Source organism: Cibotium barometz, chromosome 30, assembly GCF_041138505.1.
Source record: "Cibotium barometz isolate CiBa-2024 chromosome 30, ASM4113850v1, whole genome shotgun sequence".
Lineage (NCBI taxonomy): Eukaryota > Viridiplantae > Streptophyta > Polypodiopsida > Cyatheales > Cibotiaceae > Cibotium > Cibotium barometz.
In genome coordinates this window covers 24,084,705-24,108,613 of record NC_141075.1, presented here as the reverse complement: position 1 = coordinate 24,108,613, position 23,909 = coordinate 24,084,705, and the positions used below count along the sequence as shown (strand labels likewise).

At 45.1% G+C, this 23,909-nt stretch overlaps 1 protein-coding gene across 3 annotated transcripts in view; it reads right to left on the bottom strand.

Moving 5' to 3' along the window:
* LOC147621300 (uncharacterized) overlaps positions 1–23,909 on the bottom strand; it is a 101,432-nt gene that overhangs the window by 9,099 nt on the left and 68,424 nt on the right. For 2 of the 3 annotated variants that reach the window (XM_086824010.1, XM_086824009.1), the window contains exons 4-6: positions 16,223–16,513; positions 1,146–1,359; positions 178–945 (exon numbers count right to left, since the gene is read on the bottom strand). In XM_086824010.1, the coding sequence (XP_086680136.1) occupies positions 178–945; positions 1,146–1,359; positions 16,223–16,513 (1,273 nt within the window). The remainder of the gene's footprint in view (positions 1–177; positions 946–1,145; positions 1,360–16,222; positions 16,514–23,909) is intronic. The other variant, XM_086824011.1, reaches the window with a different exon arrangement.

Below are 23,909 nucleotides of genomic sequence, written 5' to 3'. Positions count from 1 at the left end.
AGATTTCTGAAGGCCGGTTTCACACACTCAACAAAAAAAGAGCTTGGAATGCTGCTTGGGTCCTGTACACCCTTATCTACACATTTAAAAAGGTTGTCGATCTACACTAAAATTTAAACCCCCCAGTTTGAACACACCTAGTGTTACAACAATTGAAGTGAGAGCCTGGGTAAGTACCTGCTTGTTACTGAACCCAAGCTATTCCCGATCGGCACCATCTGTTTTGAGGCTTGAGATTTCCTTGGCTTAAAACCCCTTGGCTTTACCACTTGTTCTTTAGGCATACTCTTTTGAGATCCAAAACCTGCATCCTCCAGTTTCTTTCTTAATCGCTTTTCCAAGTCCTCGATTCGTTTGTCATCTTCACTCACATCCTGGCCTTCCATCTCTCCAGGCTCATTCATGGGGAGGGTGTTGTCCTCATGAAGAAGGCCGATACCACCACCAGCGGCCATTGGATTTCCATCCTCGGTGAAGCAAGAAATTTCTAAGTCTGGCTCATTGCCCAATTCAAAGTCGTCGTCATCATCATCTTCTTCCTCTTCTGAGGACACATCATACTCTTGAGACAAGCCCACCGCTACTGTATTCTGCACCACTTCAACATCAAAATCTGCAATATCCTTGTCTGAAAGGTCTCTCCGCTGTGACGGAAGTATAGATTCTGTCCCTTCCATATCATCCGTTAAGCTATCGGTGTCTGGAAATTCAGAAGAAACCAACTCTGGCTTCAAATTGGGTGCAGACACATAAGAAACTGGGGCAGCTACCTTCAAGGCAGCAGTTTTGTCTCTTACTCTCAACCTGGGTACCTTTATTGAGCTCTCTTTGCCAGATGAGATAGCATCTGCATCTGCACTGTCCCCTGCCGTCACTATCCTGTAAGATACCTGCTTCTCAATTTTGCCAAAGCGAATCGGTTCACCTTGAAAAGATGAGATAAAACTGAAAAAAAAAACAAGTCGAAATACTCCTGTCAGTGCCATAACCGCCAATTTACCACAAAATGCCTTAAGCCATGTACAGCATTTACATACATACATACATCTGTACATACAGAAGTATGTATGTACATATGCAAGTACGTACGTACACACAGGCACATGTGTATACGTACATATGTACACACATACATACATGCATACCTTTTGGCATGATCAATTTTATCGAAAATCAAGTATGCAAAACCTTTGCAGATCGGATCACGTGTCTTCTCATTACCAACCACACTGGGACTTATTTCCAGTAGCCCAGACACATGTCGGAATGCCAACTGCAAGTCCCGTTTGATATTCTTTTTCTTGGGCAAGTCCCCAATCCATACCTTCACGCCGATAGTGGTTGATGGATGTTCCAAAGCTACATTTAAAAACATATTTTCACATGCCAATTCAGTGCAAAAATTGAGCAGAAAAGAAAACACTAAAGAATAAGTTGTATAATAAACCTACCCCAAAAAAAAAAAAAAGCATAACTCACATGTCCTTCAGGTGCAGCATGGTGCAATAGCCACTGGAGTAAGCAATGACACCTTAATATATGTAACTCACACCAAAAGTGGGGTGAAATATATCACCACACATGGAAACTCCTACTTCTGTTGGCTGGGTGCTGGCGCATCTCCAACCACGGGGCATAACTAAAAAATTAAGCAAACCAAAACTCCATGTACAAACAATCATGTGGCTATCATCATGTGCCATTCTCAATCAAAGATGTCCACTTTTAAGATCTATCTAGCTGACAACGGTTGCTCTTCCTTAACGACAAACCCAAGCGAAAGGGCTTCACAAAAGGCCGTTACATCTTAAATGCAATTATCTCCTTGTGGGAGGATAGAACTAGCTGGCAAATTAAGGCAAGAAAGGCATCTTCCTCAAAGTGGAATTCGACAAAGCGTATGATAGATTGAAATGGGATCTCATTCTATTCATGCTCGAGGTATCCAGATTTGGAAGCAACTTTATCAAGATGGTGAACATGTTGCTCATAGGACATGGTCACATGGAACGTGAACAGACAGATGGAGCAGGGGTCTGTTCTGGAACGGGAACGCGAACCCGGAAAGAAAATGGGAACGACACATCATCACCATATGGCTACCATTTGCAAGCTAAGGAGATGCAAGGGCATATATTGCCAAGCCTTTTAGATGCAAGGTCATACACCACTCTCATATGATATGATATGATCATAGAAAAATACAAAAATCCTCATTTACCCAAAAATTAGACCCAGAATGCCTTTAGCTAAGGATGCACATTTGCAGAACAAGAACGGGAACGACACAGGTTATGGAATGCGTTCCTTCGTTCCCAAGGTTACAGAATGGCATTCCATGTTACTATGTCATAGGATCACAATTGGCTGTGGATATCAATGACCAATGGACACAGGTTATCCCACTAACAGAACTGTTAGGCAAGAGTGTTCCTCTCACCTGTCCTCTTTGATATTGCCATGAATGCCTTGGCTTGGGATTTGCGGCATAAACTAGATCAAAGTTTGGTACAAGGGATGCAGCTACCTTTTAAGACTCCACTTCTTAGAAAAGTTGGCCGATGATACCACACTGACCATGGGAGGAGACTTGGTAAGTTTTGGGAGGCCTAGGCCTCGGTGACCGATATTTGTGAATCCTCAGGTTGTAAAAAATGAAAAAAAGCGGTCATTTGGTCAGTCCAGAAAGAGATTTCAGACCTATGCATGGAGTTAGGGTTCAAACCGTTGGAGAAAGGAACTATTCTTTGAGTGCTAGGAATCCCTCGGAGTGAATATGACGATGAGCCAGAGGTTGGATTGGGTTATCCAAAAGGTGGAACGCAAAATTTCCAACTAGCACACATCCTTGCTAAGGTGCACACAGAGGCGGCGTGGGGCATAGATGTGGAGTGGAATATTGTGCTATATAGATAGGAAATCCAATGAGATGTGAAGTGGATAAGATAATTTTCCTATATAAGCACACATCTCTCATCCACTCCTTCAGCCAAAGTGCTAAGGATTTAGCAATGATCTTGTATGATACATTGAGGAGACTAATGGGCCACCAATTCCCGATAATATTTTTCCAATTTACTCCCAAGTTCAATCCCTCCACTAGTATTCCCATTGTCATGCTTTCTTGCACATGTTCAAAGAGTCCTCAATGGACACCCATGCCCATAGAAACCATTCGGTCATAGGACCATTGGGACCTCGCAACTTTTCTTGTTCCATTTGACTAAGAGCTTCTCTGGGTTCGTCCTGCGTGAGAGGTTTGTCAAACTACACCTTGGCATATTGACTAACCACTCTCGGCATGGCCTGCATGTTCCTTTCCCACACCTGCATCTTGCCGTGTTGATCCCACTCTTTTGGAAGAGCTGCAAGTAGAAACCCATGAAGACCTCCTTAAGATCGTCTTGCCCTGCATAGACTCTACCATTAATGTTAACTGTTTGGATACATTCCTGACCATGCTTTGCTTTTAGGCATTAAAAAAAACCTTTTTCCTCAAGATGGACATGCTTTCGGCACCAGTGCAACAATTGCACTTTCCAGGCAGCTGCCGCTCTCCAGCCACATTCCAGGCATACACTGCCAAGATATGCCACTCTACTTGCTCTTTCCTTACATGCACCCAGGGTCATCTGCCTCAGTCATCTTCCTCAATCTACACCACCGGCAAGATTGCCCAACGGCCGCAATCACACCTCCATTTCCATCAGCCCCGCCTCTGTTGAGCCAAGTATGCTCCTTGCTTATCACCCGTTCATTGGCTGATAAGAACCAATCAGCTCCTGTAAACACAAAACATCAATTGGACTTTGTTGGTCAGGAAGCCAATTTCTGACTCCCCATGCCCTAGTCGGGCTGGAGTTTGGACAGCCCTCTCAAATTCCAAGAAACTACTACCCATTCTTTCTTCTTTTTCCGATCGTCATCCCATTGGTACTGTACACCAATCTTCGTCTGACTTGCACAAAGGGACATACTCCTTTCCTGTCCTGCTGATCTCTCTCCTCCATAGCCACCTCTTGCTCTACTGTGGCCGACAGTCTTTGTATGAATTTATCTTGCGAGACTTCCCCAAGGACTGCAACCTTGTTAGAATATAAGATTCTCTCCCGAGCTCTTTGGGTGTGCCTCCCACGAGATTCAACCCAGGGGTTCTCTGGCACTTGCAAATTTTGCAGTATGACCAGGCTCTGAGAGGGGATATTACCACTTCCCTTCTCTTCTTGAGTCTCTTACTCCACTGGAGGTGGAACCGTCCAAGGTCTCCTATGGGAGCAGTCCTTCACCATGTGCTCCAGCCCACCACACTAAAAATAGGATGCCAACAAGTTCTATAAAAGAACCTCGGCAACTATCACTTCCCTCATTTCAGGGTGAGTGATCTCGATTTCATGGATTGCTTGCTCAGAAAGATCTATCATGAGACAGGCCCCGCATACGGGGCTCCAGAGGAATTGGGAGGGAGCTTTGTCCTCTTATCAACAAGACCCTCCCAATACGTGGGAAATTTTCTCCTTCGGCAAGGATCGCCAGTTCTACTGGCAATCCGTGAATGTAAGCATTGTCTCACAAGACTCAGGTTCCATAAAATTGACAAAATAGAAATTTCTTCCCATATACGTACATTCTTCAATTTCATTCCCCATAGCCTCCCATTGCTGGTGCATCCACTGTCTAAGCTCCAAGGCATGAAATCTTACCTTCAGCCATGTTCCTGCCATTGCTTATTTGTGCCACTGTTGGATAAGGTAGAGGGAGCACCATTTCCCAGACTTTGGCATGTGCACCCACAGTTTTCAGATTTGCCCCTTCACCTTTCTGTAAGACTTTAGGCTTCCCCATCGAGGATGGTTATCTTGCCCACCAGCCCACCCCGTACTTTAAGGACAAACCACAGACTTTTATCATGTAAGGTGCTGCTCCTTGCTGGCCATACATTCACTTTGTCTGCACTCTTATGCAACTTAGAGGTGCATACCATGCACAGTCCTCATCCTCTTTTTGAGACCGAGGACCAGGGTCAGAGGCCCCAACGGGACCCTAACCCTAAATCCAGTCCAACCTAATGCTAGCAAACCTCCTCAGACCTAACGCCAAAGCATCCCCACCATACATGTTATACTTCATGTGTGCCCTCCCTTTATTCTACTTGCCATTTTAGCTTGCCCTTTCCTCATCCTGGTGAGCATCTACCCCTAGCTCTATGGTTTATTCTTAACAAGGTAGTTGTGAGCCTCATTGTACTCTTTCCCATCCTGGAGGACTCCATGGCAGTGTGAGATTCTCCAATAGACCAACCCTAATACACAGGCAAAAACAAGATTAGTACAAACCAAATAGAAGGGGTGCATGCAAGCTCACCACCCAACTGTAGGTTCGCGAGGACACGGAACCACCCCCGAGCCAAGGGCTAAGGTTCCACTCCCACTTAGTCCATGTCAGTCAGCCTTGGCATCCCATAAAGCCCACAAGGGCCCTTGGCAAGATTACACGTGATCCGCCACGCCCATGGCAAGATTAAGCCTCTTGGTCTAGGTCCAAACCTCACTAAACTAATAATAACCCAAGACTCACTTATATAGTGTTTATTGTTGCTATGAATAACAGTCTAGTCATAAATAGGCAATAACTTGAATTTATTAAATTTGAACCCTAGCCACTTGAATCCGCTTGCTTTTCCTAATCCCCGGGCTCCTCTAGCCTTGCTCGATTAGTCCCTAACCCTCAAGGGTTAGTTCTAGGTACGAAACATTCCTCCCCACTTAAGATATTTCCACTCTTGGAAATGAGTAAAGGAGAACAAGCTACTTGCATCAATTGTCTCCAAAATCAAGTTTATACCTGTCTATCAAATCCACATAGCCATGTGTCCAAGAATCAGCTCAACTGAAGCTGTTGTCCCAACAGAATATCACCGTGGAAACAAGACAAAAAAAAACAAAACCCTCTCAGATCCTTGAAGAACATAAACCATCCTTTAGTCCTCCAACTCCTTGTGGAATTGGAAACCTGAAATCGTTGAGACAAATGTCTGCTAGCTACAACATTTGGTAATTCTCGTAACTAGGGGATAACAATATCATAGGCAAATTCGATCATAGGGATGTTCTTCTCCCAATAAAATGGCCGCTTGGAGCCATATGCATAAATCATAACCTCCAAAACCTGATCCACCCTCTCCGTCTGCTCATTGGACTAAGGATGATCAGAAAAACACAAGTCTATCAAATCCTCTAGCTATCAAAAACACAAGTCTAGCTACTAACTACCTTCCACCTAACTCGTGGAATGACCCCCGAGTCCTTGTCTAAAGCAATACAACTCCCCGCCTGGACTTGCTACCATACCAAATGAAATGCCCATCGGCCTGACATAGCCCTCTCAGGGAATCTTTGAGACAGCACTAAATCCAATTTGTCACCGTGCACCACAGTGCATGGGTGCACATGACACCTGTCAAAACGTAAAGTTTGGTAGGCAAAAGGCCCCTGGTTTACTTCAGCCTTTGCCTATTCCTAACCAGCCATGGGAAAGCATCACAATGGATTTCATTATGGATCTTCCTCATACACAATATGGTAATGATGCAATTTGGACCATTGTGGCTAGGTTTAGCAAGCAAGCACATTTCATACCTGTCAAGAAGACCATAAAAGCTAAGCATATGGTCAAACTCTTTATGTAACAAATGTTTAAGCATCATGGTATGCATAAGTCATTTGTGGGGGATAGAGATCCCAGAATGAGCCTCTTTTGGAGAGCTCTATTTGATAACATGGGCAGGAGGCGGATTTGCTTAAATGCTATGTGGAAGATCAAAATTCTTCTTGGGAAAAGTATCTACCACTTGTGGAATTTGCATACAATAATACGGTACATGCTTCTACAGGCAAGGCTCCTTTTGAGACCATGTATGGCAAAGTGGTATTGCCACCCATTCTACGCACTAAGGATGGGATTTTTGCTGCCGATGAGTACGTAAGGGACCTTGATATTGCCTTTGCACAAGTTCGGACAGCCATTGAACGTTCTTAAGCAAAGCATAAGAAGGCTTCCGAGAAGCATAGAAGGCAATTGGATATCAAAGAAAATGATGTGGTATTGCTGAAATTTGAGAAAGCCAGGCTTAGTGCGCATAGGACATAGCAAGTTAAGAATGTTGGTCATGTCCACTCCCGGCTAGTTCAGGTGTGAACCTAGCTTACTCACGGGCACTTTTTCCCTGTGACTTGACAGGTTTTTTCCCGTGTGAACACACTTATGTGTGTTGGGCACTTAGCCCTATGCCTTTTAGTACTCACTTGTACTTTTATTTTCATATCATTATTGAGTACATCTTTTCTAGCACTCACGTTTCTCTGTGCTTGAGGTTGTGTGTGTGTGACGTGTGTGTGTGTGTGTGCAGGCTAGCTTCCCTCCTACCCAACATTGGTATCAAAGCTTGGTTAGGGTTAGGGTTAGGGTTAGGGTTTGCCCCCTGTTGCTCTTCAGAGCTTGAGCTTCAGCCTATTGGCATTAGGGTTTTGTTGTTTAGGGTTAGGGTTTCGCCCTCAGCCGCCACCTCAGCTGCTCGCCGCCGCCGCCGCCTCTACAGTTGCCTATCAGATCTGCCACCGCCCTCAAAACCGCCGTCGCTTGTCAGATTTGCCGCCGCCCTCAGAGCCACCTCTTAGATCTTCCGCCGACTGTACATCGTACAACGCCGCTTGTACCTGTGCGCAGCGTCGCCAACCTGTACCTGTGCCGCTGCCGTTGTTCGCCGCCGCCAGATCTGCGCTTGCCGCCGTTCGCCACTTTAGATCTGGTTCGCCGCCCTATCCTGCGCCGCCTGTACAGTCCTGCGCTGCCTTGCACCACCTGCACGTCGTCGCCACCATCGCCTGTGATTGTACCTGCGTCGCCGTGCGACTGTACCTGCGTCGTCGTACGACTGTACCTGCAGCTTGTACCATCTCAGATTTGTCAGATCTGCATGTCGTGCCTCGGATCTGTACACCACCTACCTATTGCTGCTGCCCAACTGCAACTCCAAATCCCTTAAAGATTTCAGGTTTGTGGGATTTGCAAATTTTGACCTAAAATTGCTAAAAATTAGCAAATTAGTTGCATTAATTTTGGGGCTTTTCACCATTGAGCCTGCAATTGCAACATTGGTATATATTGGCATTGATTTCAACAGATTTGGTGCATAATTGCACTAGAAATTTGGGGATTTTGCAGAAATTGGCACATTTGGTTGGCATTGGGACATTTCTCCCAATTTTTTGGGTATTACAGGCACATTTGGTTGGCATTGGGACATTTCCCCCAATTTTTGGGCATTACAGCATTTGGTACAGGTGACAATCGCATTAGCAGATTTACAGGTGCAGATCCGGTTCAGATTTTGTCTAATTGGCTGCCTAAAAATTAGGGCTTTTCTAAATTGAGCACATTTTTGGAGCATTCGACCAATTTACCTTTGATTTGCCAGGATTTCAGCACTTGCAGCTTTTACAGGTGTCAGTTGATCGTGTTTTTCACGGCACATGTATACATTTGTGGTTTGCTGCAGTATATGTATGCCATTGTGGACACTTTGACAGATTTGCATCATCGTGCAGTACACTTGCAGATTTGGGACATGCATATGTATTCTCATGGTGAAGGAGTTCCCTTTCAGTCCATTGATTATCCTGCTATTTATCTCCCGCATTCTTACGGTTTTGTTGGGCATTGCCTACACGTGGTAACTTGTGACAGATTTGCTGCGTTATCATGGCCAACAGTAATAATGACCTCTTTCGAATGCTATCTCAAGAGGACAAGCTCAATGGGGATAACTACCCTATGTGGGCTTATATGATGCGTCATGTTTTGGTTGCCAAGAATGTATAGCTATATGTGGATGGCACTGAGGAGTGTCCTCTTACACCTGCTCCAGCGGAAGGTGAAGTGATTCCCGCTCACCCTCCTGCAGGTCTACCTCCTCGTCTTCCTCCTACTCAGTAGCAACGTACTTGGGATGCTAGGGATGCCCAGGCCCATGCATTGATTGCTCTCTCGTGCCACATGCATATCATTCCGCACATTCGTTCTTGCACCACTGCAAAGGGTGCTTGGGATACCTTGGCGGCGGCGTATTCACGTCGCAATGAGTTTCGTGTAGCTTACCTTCGGGGCAAGCTTGAGACTGACCACATGCTTGAAGGTGACTCTGACGATCAGTACCTTATGCATGTGAAAGACCTACGAGAGTAGCTCATTAACATTGATGAGGTCTTGACAGATGGCTATTTCAGACAGTTTTGCGTAATTTGTCTGACTCTTATCAGATATTTGGCACCACTTTGCGGTTGTTGGCTGGCAATGCACCTAATGCGGTCACTTTTGACAACCTTGTGACTCTCTTGCTCAGTGAAGAGCAATCTCGTTCCAACAGCAGGAACAACATGATGTCTGTTGAGTCAGCAATGGCTGCTCCCTTTCGTGGGAATAGATATGGACCTAAACCTAGCCCATCGGATCCTCCCAAGACAGAGGACAAGCCTCAAAAGAAAAAGTGTTGTAACTATTGTAGGAAAACAGGGCACACCATAGAGGAATGCAGGAAGCGTATTAAGAATGAAAAAAAGAAGAAGCTAGCATCTTCTTCCACAGGTACAGATCACGCCAATTTGGCTACACATGTGTTAGCCTTGACCCTTACATCTTCATCGCCTGCAGAGATGTCTTATGATGCCGTTGCTTTTGATGACTATGCTCTATATCTGTACTCCGTGGTATGCATTGTCTGGCAGATGCATTTCAGGGGGGGATTTTACTTGCCCACATGCAGTTGGTGATGCCTCATGGTCACTTATGCTTGTTGACCCTTATGCTGGTCTATGCTAGATGCTTTCTCTTATGTGATGTCTATTGGAGATGCCATGCATTTCTGGTGATGCATTTATGTACTACTGTGCTCTAGCTTTAGCGCTATGATATTGGGGATTCTCCTTTTCCCCGTCATACAGTGTTTGCTTTCTCCATTGACACTGCAGTTCACTCTTACTGTGGAGCATAGTGCAGGGCAGCATTCACAGCTTTATCACCCTGTTGCTACCCGTTCACACCATTCACTTGAGGGGGGTTTGCTGGTCATGTCGACTCCTGGCTAGTTCAGGTGTGAACCCAGCTTACTCACGGGCACTTTTTCCCTGTGACTGGACACAAGTTTTTTCCCCGTGTGAACACACTTATGTGTGTTGGGCACTTAGCCCTAGGCCTTTTAGTACTCACTTGTACTTTCATTTGTATATCATTATTAAGTACATCTTTTCCAGCACTCACGTTACTCTATGCTTGAGGTTGTGTGTGTGTGTGTGTGTGCAAGCTAGCTTCCCTCCTACCCAACAAAGAAAATATAGTCACACCGAGAAACTCTACATGCTGCAAATCCTAGCATCCCATACCACTAGAATACACACCATATAAAATTTCCTTGCAACAATAAAGCTAAGTCAAGGTGATCAATCCTTTCCCAGCCAGGTCTTGGTGCACTATGCGTCCACCCCATGTCGTGGTGCATCCTATTAGTAAAACCTCCGCAATCAAAGTGAAATAAATCACACATTCAATAGCTCTCATCCTAATGGAGCTCCCTTAGGGAGAATAGGTGTAACACTCACAAGCTGAGACCCTAGTATTGTTCAGCTAGAAGACCATATCCTTACTCAGCAAAGAAAACATTTGTAAAACCTCGCATTGATGCTTAAATACCAAGTGTGAGATCCTCCCATAGATCAACCCTAATACACGAGCTAAAACAAGATTAGTACAAACCAAATAGCATGGGTGCACCCAAGCTCACCACCCAACTGCAGGTTCGTGAGATTGCGAACCAACTCCGAGCCAGGGACTAAGGTTCCACTCCTACAGATCCATGCCAATCAGCCTAGCCATCCCATACCACCAAAGCTTGCCCACAAGGGCCCTCGACAAGACTACTGGTGATCCGCCATGTCCATGGTAGAAGTAAACTTCTTGGTCTAGGTCCAGACCACACTAAATCAATAATAACCCAAGGCTCACTTATATAGTGTTTATTGCTGCTATTAAAAAATGTCCAATCATAAATAGCCAATAACTTGGATTTATGAAATATGAACCCTAGCTACCTGAATCCGCCTGCTTTCCCTAATACTAGGGCTCCTCTAGCCTTGCTAAATTAATCCTTAACCCCTAAGGGTTAGTGCTAGGTACATAACATGCACCTGCTCCAACTTCCCCGATCAAGGCCACTCTCAAGTACCTATTCTCTGAAGCCCACATCCAGCTCCTTGAGGGTGTTGGTGTCACCATTTTGGGCGTCTCCAAAATTCATGTGTGGATGGGCTTTGGATGCCCAAAAGATCAAGAATGTACAAGCTTTGGGAATGGAGGATTATCCAATATAGAGGACCTAGTGTTCATAGCATGGTCTGGGCACTCAAGACGGCTTCTTGGACACAGAAATGGACTTTGGAGCTCAAGTGTCAAGTGGAAAGTATGTATAGTGAACTCTTGTGGATTTGGGACAGATCGAGCAATGAAACAGGTTTCTACACGGTGCTTACATGTATTTCTCATGTGGTGGAACACAAAGAGATCATCTCCTAAATTTTAGGAGAGGTTGCTATTTTTGGCAATCTCCGATGGAATTTCCGTTCACATCATTACCTCTAGAATTTGACAGAGATCGAGGATTGCCAAAGCACCACTGTGAAATTAGCTATCATCTGGGATATTTTTAGAGCTAAAGACTTGAATTTTTGGCCTTTAGTTTTGGGACATGTGGCAAATAAGAGGATAAAAGTGAGACAAGTGTTCTCACACTTGTCAATTCACCTCTACACATGGCATTGTAGCATTTTCTTGCTTATTTTGAATATGAGAGTTATCTCTTGGGTCAGTTTGAGCTTCAAGTAAGTTTTTGGAGGCGTTAGGAGTACCTATTGACGGAAAAGGTGGGACGGCCGTTATTATATCTACGGTCGAACGAGGCAAGGCCAGAATTGCATACAGGCACGGGACTCACTAGAACCCACGAAGGGAGGCCGAGACCATAGCATGTCACAAAACCACAATTGAAGGCAAAGCGTCTCAGACAAATAAAGATCATCGTGCAAGCCCAGTAGTTTGGTGAAAGATGAGGCCAAAAGCTAGCAAATCAGAGTCTTTTTCGGGTGACCATGCCCTATTCAACGTGTTGCCAGATAGACGCGGATATGCTCCCTGCTTGCTATAGGCACATCATGGTCAGGCCCAAGTGCCACTTCTCCCTCCTTTCGTTTACAGAGAGCGGATTACCTATCTATTGGGGACGGAAGACTGAACAACATCCCAGCAAAAAACGTGGGACCTTTCAATTCTTATCTTATTATGGTCCCAACCATCCGCAAGTAACACCGGCCAGATCTTCGGCGGGAGGAAAGCCCCGAAGAGAAGTCAGAGAGGGCCCATACCGCCTGCCTACCTTTTAGGAACCAGGAAGCACTTGGCAAATGCCAAGTAGAAGGTAAGGAGCCTATGCATTTGTCATGCCCTTCAAAATAGAATAACTTTAAGGTAAGCAGGTTTTACTTGAATACACTAAAAAGCAAGCCACTTTCCTCTCTGCAAACTCCAGGAGGGAGTGGACCCCGGGGAAGGAAGGGCCACGGGGGGGAGTTAGAGAGCCGTGTAATGGTCGACTGCTCTGCACGGTTTAGAGAGCACAACTACGATCACTCCTCCTTGGCAGAAAGCTTGACCCTATCTTTGAGCGCGGTAGAATCAAGACGTATAGAAGTCAAGTCTCTGGGATTATTGCACGTAAATCTGTCCACGAACCTATGTAAACGGTGTTAAAAGCAGTGGGTAGCCCAATCCTTATAGGTCGCGGTCAATGGGAACCGATAATCGGCGACTGACAAACCAAAAAGACTACTATAGCTATTCATACCATTTTGAACTAGAAACCAATCAACGCATAGGGCACCTTTGATAGTGAAAGATTGTTTTGCGTGTATGTAGAGATTGGATAAAAACGTTCAACCGTGGCATAATTGGTTAAGATCCCGTCGAAAGCCGGTTCTCCGAAATATTTCATTATTGTTGCAGCCACGGCTTCGGATTCTGCTCCCCTGTAATTCCCGACACTATATCCTGGTCGTGCTATGGGAGAGTCTTCTAGAGATCATGGAATGCACACACTAATCATCTATGACGATTCCAGTAATCAATGGCATATTGATAAATGTCATTATCGCCACATTGATCACTAGGTTGTGAGGTTTCCCTTGGAGATGTCTCCCATTTATATCTCTGTTCATCAAAAAGAGCCGCCAAAAGGTTAGACTAGACTGGTGCAGGTAGTTCGATCGCTTCACTCGTCATTGAAACATAAGCTGGAGATATTTCTGTTTATACTCTTATCAATGTCATTCTCATTACATATGGATAAATCTCCCTGGAAACTAAACCTTTCTATTGCGGAGTTTGGCTCGTTACTAACGTAGGATTACTCGTTAGTTGCATTGGGTCTGCTGCTTAGCCGAAAGTTATGAAAGCACTTTGTGGCACCTTAATTGGAGCCGGCATAACATCGTGAAGTTGTTGCTTTTACGTAATTTGGGTCTTAGTATTCGCCACTTGTCCTCATGGCCACCCTTTGAGCAAGAAGAACAACACTTCTTGGAGGGATAGTCACCAAAGAGATGACCTTGTGAGCTGCATACTGTGCACCATGCCAATCTTAGGATTTTTGGCTTTGAGCTCTTCAATCTCTTTCCTCAATGTTGCGAAGGCTCCGTTCTCTTGCTGAGACCTCTTGAATCTTCCAGCTCCTTGAGCTTAGCCAACTCGTCCAGGGAGGCAGATGTCCACGCTACCGTGGGACCATGGGAGGAGTTGAGGTTGAGGACAGACTGGGGATAGTAGGGGGCCAACAAGTACAACGCTCCGCTATGAGACGGGCATTCTCCAGTTGAGCGACCGGGTTTTGAAAATCCTGGAAGGTACCTTGGGGAGGGAAGCTCTCTCTCAACTTCCTCTTTGTACTGGGAGAACTGAGAGCACCCATTGTTGAAGCATGTAGTTTTCGGGGTCTTGATGTAAAACCAAGCTACCAACATCTTTGCCCGCTTGATGAACTCGGCCACTGATCCCCCCGGCCTTCATGGAAAGTTGCTTGAGCTCTTGGGTGTGGTGAGATCATAGTAGTTCCCTAGCCAAAGGGTAGCCAAGAACTGCTGCCTTAGGGTAGCCCAATCTGGCAAGTGGTTAGCGGGGAACTGGCTGTACCACCGGTCTGCACTTTCTTCCAACGTAGTCGAGAACAAGACTAGACATGCATCATCTCGGTTGAGCCCATGAGAGTCGCACACCATGAGAAACCATTGCACATGGTCTTCAGCTTCTTCAGTGATAGCACCTTTGAAGGTCGACAGCTTCACCTCCATGACAAAGAACACCGGTCTGCACTTTCTTCCAACGTAGTCGAGAACAAGACTAGACATGCATCATCTCGGTTGAGCCCATGAGAGTCGCACACCATGAGAAACCATTGCACATGGTCTTCAGCTTCTTCAGTGATAGCACCTTTGAAGGTCGACAGCTTCACCTCCATGACAAAGAACAATCGCCAAGGGCTCTGCCCTAGTGGAGCCACTATAAGGGTAGGAGAAGTAGATAATGTGGGAAGATGAAGGGAGCAAGGAAGAACCCTACAATTGGTTCGGAGAGGACGCACTAGAGGGGAATTGGCACCAAAAGCTCTACGCTTTAGGGGCACGCATTACACTCACTCAACACTCAAATAGAACAAAAAAAAAATGAGAACTATCCTTCACCTCTAGGACAGTCCCACTGTGATTGCCAAGTTTTGTTCTTCTATATGTAGATGACTCCACCAGTCGTGCCGCTTGATCCGCTCACCTTCAGATAGGTGCATGGACAAAGAAGAAGGTGATGGAAGAGGGAGTTGGGGGTTCTCTCTGGGATGTATACCTGCCAAGGACTAGTCGTTGCTCAGTACCTAGACTTGCAAGCCCTCTCCTTGACACCGTCTACTATTGTGCTACCAGACTATCTCGCACTGCATAACCTCCCAAATTAGCCTCTCACACTCACACCACAACACTTTAACACATCATAGCAATAGCAGACAAGAGTCGAGCAACACGATATTCATTCACCTCTGAGTTTGTACAATGCACTTACCATCTACACCTGGAGAGTAATTGTACATGATGCGTACACCACAATATGCTACTCTCTTCTCTACGGGCAAGGTGACTCCCCTCCACAATACACATGCTGTACTCCATATAGGTTACAATCCTCCATGTAACGCTTGCCTGTCGGAGGCTACCTTGATATCCACACCCGTCATGATATCTATTACAAAGTCTTCCAATCTAGAGTACATGGGGGACGGGGAGATAGTGCTCAAGAAAGATCTCTCACCTTGGGAAAGGGAGGGAGACGTGTGAGCCAAGAGTATCACTTATAGGCCATGGTGGCTATGCACGTCGTGAGTGTCGGTCAAGTTGGCGGTCGGAGAAGTTGGAGGGTACTAGCGGTGATGGTGGCCGGTGGAGTCGGAAAGCACGGCAATGCCAGAGAGAAGGGAGAAGGCAACGACCATTGAGGCCGTGGAGTTGATGAAGATGGGGTGATGGTGGTAACGGCCGGAGGCGAGGGATAGTGGAGTGAGGGGGGCCCAGCTAGCCATCTACATCTACATTTTAACCCAAAAAGTACTACACCTTTCCCTACCAAAAGTAAAGCTTGATTCTAATAATCCTGAAACTGAAGTTAAATTAACTTTAGGGATAACCAATCAATCATATACCATGATTCTCTTCTTTAAAACAAGCTCAATTTGACTAGTTGTCCTGAAGCTACAGATTGCCAGCGCCCTTATCTATTCCTTGAGATCGGGACATGTTACGTGCTTCAAGCAATTAAAAATGACACATCTCCAAATCTAGGCTCTTGGCAAATTAGCTTTGTTGTTTCTTAGGATTACATTTCAATTCAAAAAAAAATCAGGGATGGCAATACATCTTCAATTATCTTGAAGACTATAGTCACAGGCATATCTTTGGGACACCAATTATCAAGCACGGCATGTTTTATGCATTGAATTCCTCATGAAGTCCTACTTCAAGAAATCATATCAATTCACTAAGTTCACTAGGCAGATACACATTACACGAGCATAAATATAATCACTCACTTGTCCTTTTATCCAACTTTTTAGAGTCATCCTTGATTCCTGTATTATTCTTTTTCTTTAACAAAGTGGCAGCTTGTGCTATTTTGTCACGCTCAATTTCCTCTAAAAGCTTGTCTTCCATTGAGGTGTCATAGATCTTCCCATGACCAAAACCCACTGGCTTACTGTGTAACTCCTCTGTAAAAACACTATCCTTATTGTCTAAATCGTCAATTTGGATAACTTGCCCATGCTTTTTGCTAGAGACAGCATTTAATGTAGTAAGGCCTCTACCTGCAAAAACCATTCCACCTGTGCCAAATTATTCATGAGGATCAAATTGAGTATTTTCTTAAAAAAATCACGAATTAAAACAGTTGCTTACCTAAAACGTTATCACAATTTTAGACCAGTTTTTCCAAGGAAATGTCTATTACTAAGAAGAGAAGACAACCACTCGTAAGCAGTTAACAACAATTCGAGAAGAAGCACATTGAAACAACAAAAACTTGAATGCTTATAAAACCAAAGTATGAACTGTCTGTCATGTGTGTCATAATATATACAATGAAATATGAGGATGTGCTGAGGCCTAAAAGATACAATGCAAGATAACTATGAAAGGCTAAAAAATAAATGATGCAGTGTCATGGAGCTGAAGGCCTGCTGGGGGTGTTTCTGGAGGAGCCAGGAGGCGCGGTAGATGGAGAAATGAGAAAGCCTCCCACAAGCATCTGGATAGACTGTCAAAGGCCAGCCTACTCTGCTACCTGAGCTCGTAATGTAACTACCTCCATGTCCTGTTGAGATGAGGCAGCATGAAGAGTGGTGAGCTCTGCCTCCTGAACCTGAAGACGCTTTTGAGCGGAAGAGAGAGCCATCTGTGAAGAGGATACAGCCTCCTGTAAGGAAGATATTTCTGCTTGAAGCATTGTACTGGTATTCTGTGTCTGAGAGGATGGACGAGTTGCCTGCAAGGAGAAGACCTCTGCTCGGAGTGTGGAAACCTCTGATTGCAGTGCTGACATGGTGTCTTGAGCCTGAGAACGGTCCAGCACCAATATGATGAGATAGTTCGGTGAGGTAAGAGGAGTAGAGGTGGAGATCCACACACAGGCCATCCAGGCCATGGACAAGACGGCAGGCACTGCAGGGTCAAGGCTGTCGAAGCCGCTCCGGGGGGTCAGGAAACCTGGTGAATGGGAGATCCTCAGCACAAAGGTTCCCCTGGGCATCGTAAGAGAATGGGGAATCTGGAAACTCAAAAACCTCCAAAGAATGTAGAGGCACTGTGGAGGAAGAAAGACCATGAGAGTTGCCCGGTGGTGAGGTTGTGACAGTTGGCCCTCCTTCCGCCAAAGAGGAGAGGTAGAAACAGCTGCTGGCGAGGTGCCACTGTGTGGTTGGAAGGAAATGCGGTGCTGGGAGCCATGGAGAAGATGGTAGAAGAAGTGGTGGTGGTGGTGGTAGTGGAAAGAGGTGGCAGGGAAGTGGGGGTGATAGAAACCCGCTCTGATCCAGGAAGAGAATGGCATGGAAGAGGGGTCGATGGAAGCCCGTACGGATGCAGTAGACCGATACGACATGGAGGTGGAATGAGAAGTGTGATGGTGCCGGCGGAAATCAGGAGGGTGCCGTTGGATGCAAGCATGGACGTGTGGTGCAGCTGGAAGAGGAGAGGATAATGTTGGAAATAAGTGCACACTAGGTGTACTATTTCTCTAGTCTAGTTTCAGTCTTTGTGTCTTGAGTCTAGTGCCATGTGGCACCTCTACATTTATCCCATAAGTGAGTCTACTCAATCTTGTACTTCTCACCTATAAATTGTAGGTGTCACATCAATGAATAAATCATCTTGTGTCTTGTCTACACTCATCTCAAGGTAACTCTTTGTCTTTCATTTGTTCTTGTTTCATTTCTAGTTTTGTTCTTGCTTTCATATTTTCTACATGGTATCAGAGCAGGCTGCTCCTGCCCTGTGTTGCCCACCATCTCCCTAGCTGCGCTCAGCTCTTAGGACCAGCCTATTCACATTCTGAACAGTTGCCCGCCGGCCTGAACTGTCTGTCTGCTCCTTTTTTTTTTGCTGTCCGCCCTGCGCCGGCCTGTTTCCCAATAGCTGCTGCGCACTCCTGCGCCGGCCTGTTTTCCAAGTTGCTGCTCTGCTGGCGCTTCATCCTCTACAGTTTGCGCATCACTCCATACCTGCAGCTACTATTGGCCTCCCTCTCTGGATGAGCAGCACTTGTACTGCTTATTCACAGGAGCTGTATTACATCTCTGCAGCAGCCTACGTCTATCTGCTGGAGGCGGTGTTTCTTCATCTACAGGCTACGCATCATCTAAAGGCAGTTCAGTTCTGCCATCGCTTCCTCTTGTGAGAAGAATCCACAAGGTACTGTGCATTGTCTCCTTCAGTTTGCTGGTCAGTGCTTTTCTTATCCTCATATCTGCAAACTGCTAGTTCCTCATGCTTCGATGGGCTGTCACATGCTATGGCCTTGACAAGTGGTGAGAGAGCCGGCTTCTAAAAACAGTTTGGATCTCTTCTTTCATTCATTTCTGCAATCTTGTAAGGGAATAGACACTGCCCTTGCATTTTAGCAAGAGGTAAGACCTTCCCACATGGCCTCTTCTACTCATTCTCTCATGTCTATCGACAAATTCAATGGCTCCAACTTTCATACTTGGCAAATCAAAATCAAGTGCCATCTTATGAAAGAAGGTCTTTGGGACGTTGTTCACCATGCTGCTCCCGAAGATTCCGACATTGAGCAAGTTATCACTTATGCTCCCACTGCCAAGAATGACAAAGCCTATGCTATCATCCTGCTCAGTCTTGGAGATGATTACATTCATCACATCTCCGACATACAGTCTGCTTCTCGAGCATGGATCACTTTGGATATCCTTTTTGGACCCCGCTCTAAAAACTCTAAGATTGCACTTATGATCTCATTCTTTGATCTATATATGCAAGAGGGAGCTACTATAGCCTCTCATGTCAATTATTTTCGCAGTCTTATGGTTCAGCTTGCATCAGTGAAGTCACCCATCTCCGAAGATATTGCTATTGCAAAAGCTTACCTGACACCTATGCTACTCTTGTCACTACCTTCAAGTATCACAATAATCCTACTCTTGAGGGTATCATCAATGCTCTCCAAGAAGAGGAAAGAACAAAACAACAAAAGGTAACTGACACTGCATTTTTAGCAAAGAAAGGAGGTTCTAAAGTAAGAAAGCCTTGCACCCATTGTGGGAAAACTAATCATCTGGAGAAGGACTGCTTCAAGGCTCATCCATGCACCATTTGTGGCCGTGATAATCACCGGGAGAAGGACTGCTACTCTAAAACCTCTACATCAGCCCCTGCATCTACCTCAGCCCATGTTGCTCCAACATCTACATCAGCAGATCTTGCTGTTCATTCCTCACATGATGAGGAGTGGGCTTTCTGATTACTGCACCTTTTCTTGTCTACCACTTTGACCACCGATGATGTAGGTCAAGGGGTTCTAGTGTCTTACTCATTATGCTTTTTAACCTCTCTCTTGTCCCTACCCAAGAGGCAGAGATTGCCCTTGAGGAGGGGATGTCTTCAAGGTCCATCTGTTTGTCTACAGTCAGTCTTCTGTCTATCTAGTCTTGTCTGTCTGTCTATCTGTCTATCAATCTGACTGTGTCTTGTTTTAGATCCATCTTGTCCCTATCCTTGTGGACCCATATGAGGATATCACTTGAGGAGGGGTGTCTCAAGATCTTTTGTCTCTCATGTCTTGTCTCTCAGTCTATCAGTCTTTATGTCTGTCTTCTAGTCTTGTCCATCTTGTCTTCTAGCTTGTCTCTCAATCCTTGTCTAGTCTCTCTGTCTCGGTCTTATCTTTTGTCATGTTATAGTCTTGTCTTTTGTCTTCCTCCTAGTGTCCACTTAAGGAGGGTGTTGGAAATAAGTGCACACTAGGTGTACTATTTCTCTAGTCTAGTTTCAGTCTTTGTGTCTTGAGTCTAGTGCCATGTGGCACCTCTACATTTATCCCATAAGTGAGTCTACTCAATCTTGTACTTCTCACCTATAAATTGTAGGTGTCACATCAATGAATAAATCATCTTGTGTCTTGTCTACACTCATCTCAAGGTAACTCTTTGTCTTTCATTTGTTCTTGTTTCATTTCTAGTTTTGTTCTTGCTTTCATATTTTCTACAGATAAACTAGGTAGAGGAGCAACAGGAAAGTGACAGTTGGAGGGGGATGAAGCTTATGGTTGTTGCAAGAGATAAGTAAGAAAGTGCCAAGAGAAAGTACACGTGTCGGGTTTATTGTGGTGGGTATGGAAACCACAGCACATCTAGCGGACATTCTCATAAATGAAATGAACAAAGGGAAAGGGACGACATAAACAAAGGCAGTAAAATGCCTATGTGGTGTGAACAGAGACAAACAAAGGGGGGTGATGGAGTTAAAAGTGGAAAATGGCATATAATTGTAGGTAACAGTGGCTCGATGAAGAAGAGGATGGGGCCAAAAGAGACATAATGGTTCTACTGAGATCAGTCGGCAGAATCCCCGTGATGAGAGAAGCAGAACAGTGGGTTTAAACAGAGGGATGATCAGGGCCAATACCCCGAGTGATGATAGTAGTGGTGAGATGACCAGTAGGAACTGCAGGAAAATGTGTGATGAAGTGCGTACATAGAAAGGGGGCTACATCGGGAAGGCGGATGGAGACAGCCTGGCCAAACCCATTTCTGAGAGCTCGGAAGGCATGAAGAGGGTATGGAGTTGGGGCAAGGTGAATGGCTCAGGATCCAGAAAGGATGGTGAAAGACAGAATTTGGGACGTAGAGGAAGGGATGGAAAATTATAGGAGAGTGATGAAGAGGAATCGAATAAAGTATGTCATACATGCAGGTTTGCATCCAGCGCAGTATGGATTTGTCCCTAGAAGATAAATCACTGACAATATAGCAAATGCATATATTGGCATTGAATATACCAAGTATACACAGCAGGATATTCTCATCGTGCTAGTGGACATAGCCAAGGCCTTTGATACAATGCACTAGGACTTTATAGCCTGGGTAATGGATAGAATGGGCTTTGGGCCTAGAATGAAAAATGTCATCTTTTGGCTTTACCAAGAGGGAACAAGTAAATGCATTTTGGGTGGAGAACTTTCAGCCTCTTGGCCATGTCCTCTATAGTCTCACTCGGGCCCGCTCACCATATATGCTGGGAAACTATGCTACTGACAAGCTCCCACCTCTTATTAGTGGGGGTCAGAGGAATCCATGGGGATGCGGCTGCTGGACCTCTCCAGCAGTGATTGCAGTGATCCGGTAGTGTGAATGTCTCAGCATATGGCTGTATGGTGTATATCAGGGTTAAATCAGTAGGGGAAATTTGACCCCTCCGTCGTCCTCAAAGAGAAGCACTGCACCAACCTTCATGGCTCAGGCTCAGTTGTGCCAAGTAACAAAGCAAATTGCCCCTTTGTCCACAGTCACAAGCATAGTTGTTTCTCGTATCGGTACAAACCCATTCGTACCGTTCTGTTCATACGGTACGATACCGTACGGTATGAGTTACCCCCCCCCCCACCTTGAGAAAAAATTCCAAATGCTAAAAAATATATAGAAATCCTGCTTTAACAAGATCCCAAATGCCCACAATACTTCGTAACTTTCGTGTCCACTCAGTATTCCATATGGGGTTGCTGAGAGACCTAAAAAATCAGGCAAGGTAGACTGGTAGTGTACGATTGATTGGTAGGATTAGAGAATCTTGCTACATCACTTGGAGATCCCTGGTATAGGTAGGCTAGACAATCAGATCCTCAAGTTATGTACGAGGGAGAAGATTTGGACATGGCCATTTTGATCTAGAGAGGAGTCCCCAAACCTATCACCCTAGATGCACTGCTCGTATTTGTGCAAGGACGGTCCCTTAGTCATAAACGCTACACTGCGAGACGTTTAGTATTGCATTACCCATGCAGGTTCTTTTTTGGAGACAATTGGGAGATCCAACTGGGAGAGACACATCTCCATGTTCTGGTTCCTTACGCACTGTAGACTCTTCCCCCCCCCCCCAACCTTCCCTCACATTCAAGCTTGAAGCTCCATAGTTTGTAAGTGTTTAAAAAAAAACCGTATTTTATCGTACGGTATCCGAAAATTTCATATCGTACCAAAAATTCCCATACGGTATCGTATCGTACGGTATCGTATTTTCGTACCGTGACAACTATGGTCACAAGGTAAAGAATCCACCGCCAAACCCACATTGCCTTCGGGCTGCACGTAGCCTCGTTGCTACTTGTAACCTTTAACTTGTACCACTTGGCACTAAGACATAACATAATTCTTGTACTGCCTCTCTGCTGTAGGAACGAAGTTTACATCATCACAACCATACCAAGTTCAAACTTGCACCTCTTATCCATTTAAGGAATGAAGTGTGCACTGTCTTGGCCAGCCAGCTTGCTACTACCAAGATCAAATTGTTGACCACACTAGGTTCTCTCCATTACACAACAACTCTAGAGAGAAACTTTCACACAGGGCCACGTGACCCCGAAAGTGTCTTTTTGATTCACTCCTTGGTGAGCTCATAGATCCACTTGACCCCTAAAATTCCCCTCGGCTCAACATAACATATAGTTCGATTCAACACATGGACTGTCATGACACAATTTTAGCCTAGCTCTCTTGAGCTCAAGGAATACACACCCCCATGGTATATGTGCTCACGTCCTCTCCTGTTTTTTGAAAGAGGCTATGGAACAGCTTTCGCCCACGGATGATGCTTCATTTTTCTATGGCTGGTTCCCCATGAGAGTCTTGCGGTGGGCACATGACTCGGGATAGTCGGTTGCCACGCATCATGCGGGCACTCCACGAGTTTGAGCAACATTGCCTCTGGGACTAGTAAAAGGAAACTCAAATGCTTCTTTGACATGCATAAGATATGCTTCATTCCTCTTGAGGAAAAGGGTGTCCCAAACAGCTTTTTGGTGTTGGGATTGTGTTAAGAACTGCAAGTGAGAGTAACATGAACTTAAAAAAATCAAGTTAGCTATTCTAAAAGGTGAGCATCAATTTAAGAAGACTCTTGAGAATTGTCTAGACTTATTTCAAAGTCCAAGAAAGTCAAGAAGGTATAGACATGCACAATATGGGATGCATGTTCAAGTATTGAAAGAAGACAAGTCATTTCCACACTCAAGTGATTGTTTGTAACATCAATATTTCTAGTTATTTCGTTAGCAGATGCTTCTTGGAAAGCTGAACCTGTGATCTAGCTGTTTTGTCCAATGTTAGTGATAGAGGACAAAGACTCCTAAATGAGGTGAGAATGTTACAACTTACAAGTTACAACTGCACTACACTAGGTGTTGTAGAGTGTGAGCATGGTGCCATAACTTTATACATCACCACTTACAATATTAATAGTGAACACTTAACCGTGATGACGAGATTCTTGAGTGATGGCTGTGATGCCAAGAATTTGGTGGTGGTGGTGTAGCAGGGGGGCGATAGACGCCAGACACACATGAGTATGATATAACTACTCACGGTTTACATTCGATGCCTAGAGAGCACTGATATAATTTGTAACATGTGGAAGCTCTGGGAGTCTTCTTTCAGCCCTGAACATCTTTCAAAAACAACTTGATGCAAAATGCAAGCAAGAGATGGAGAGAAG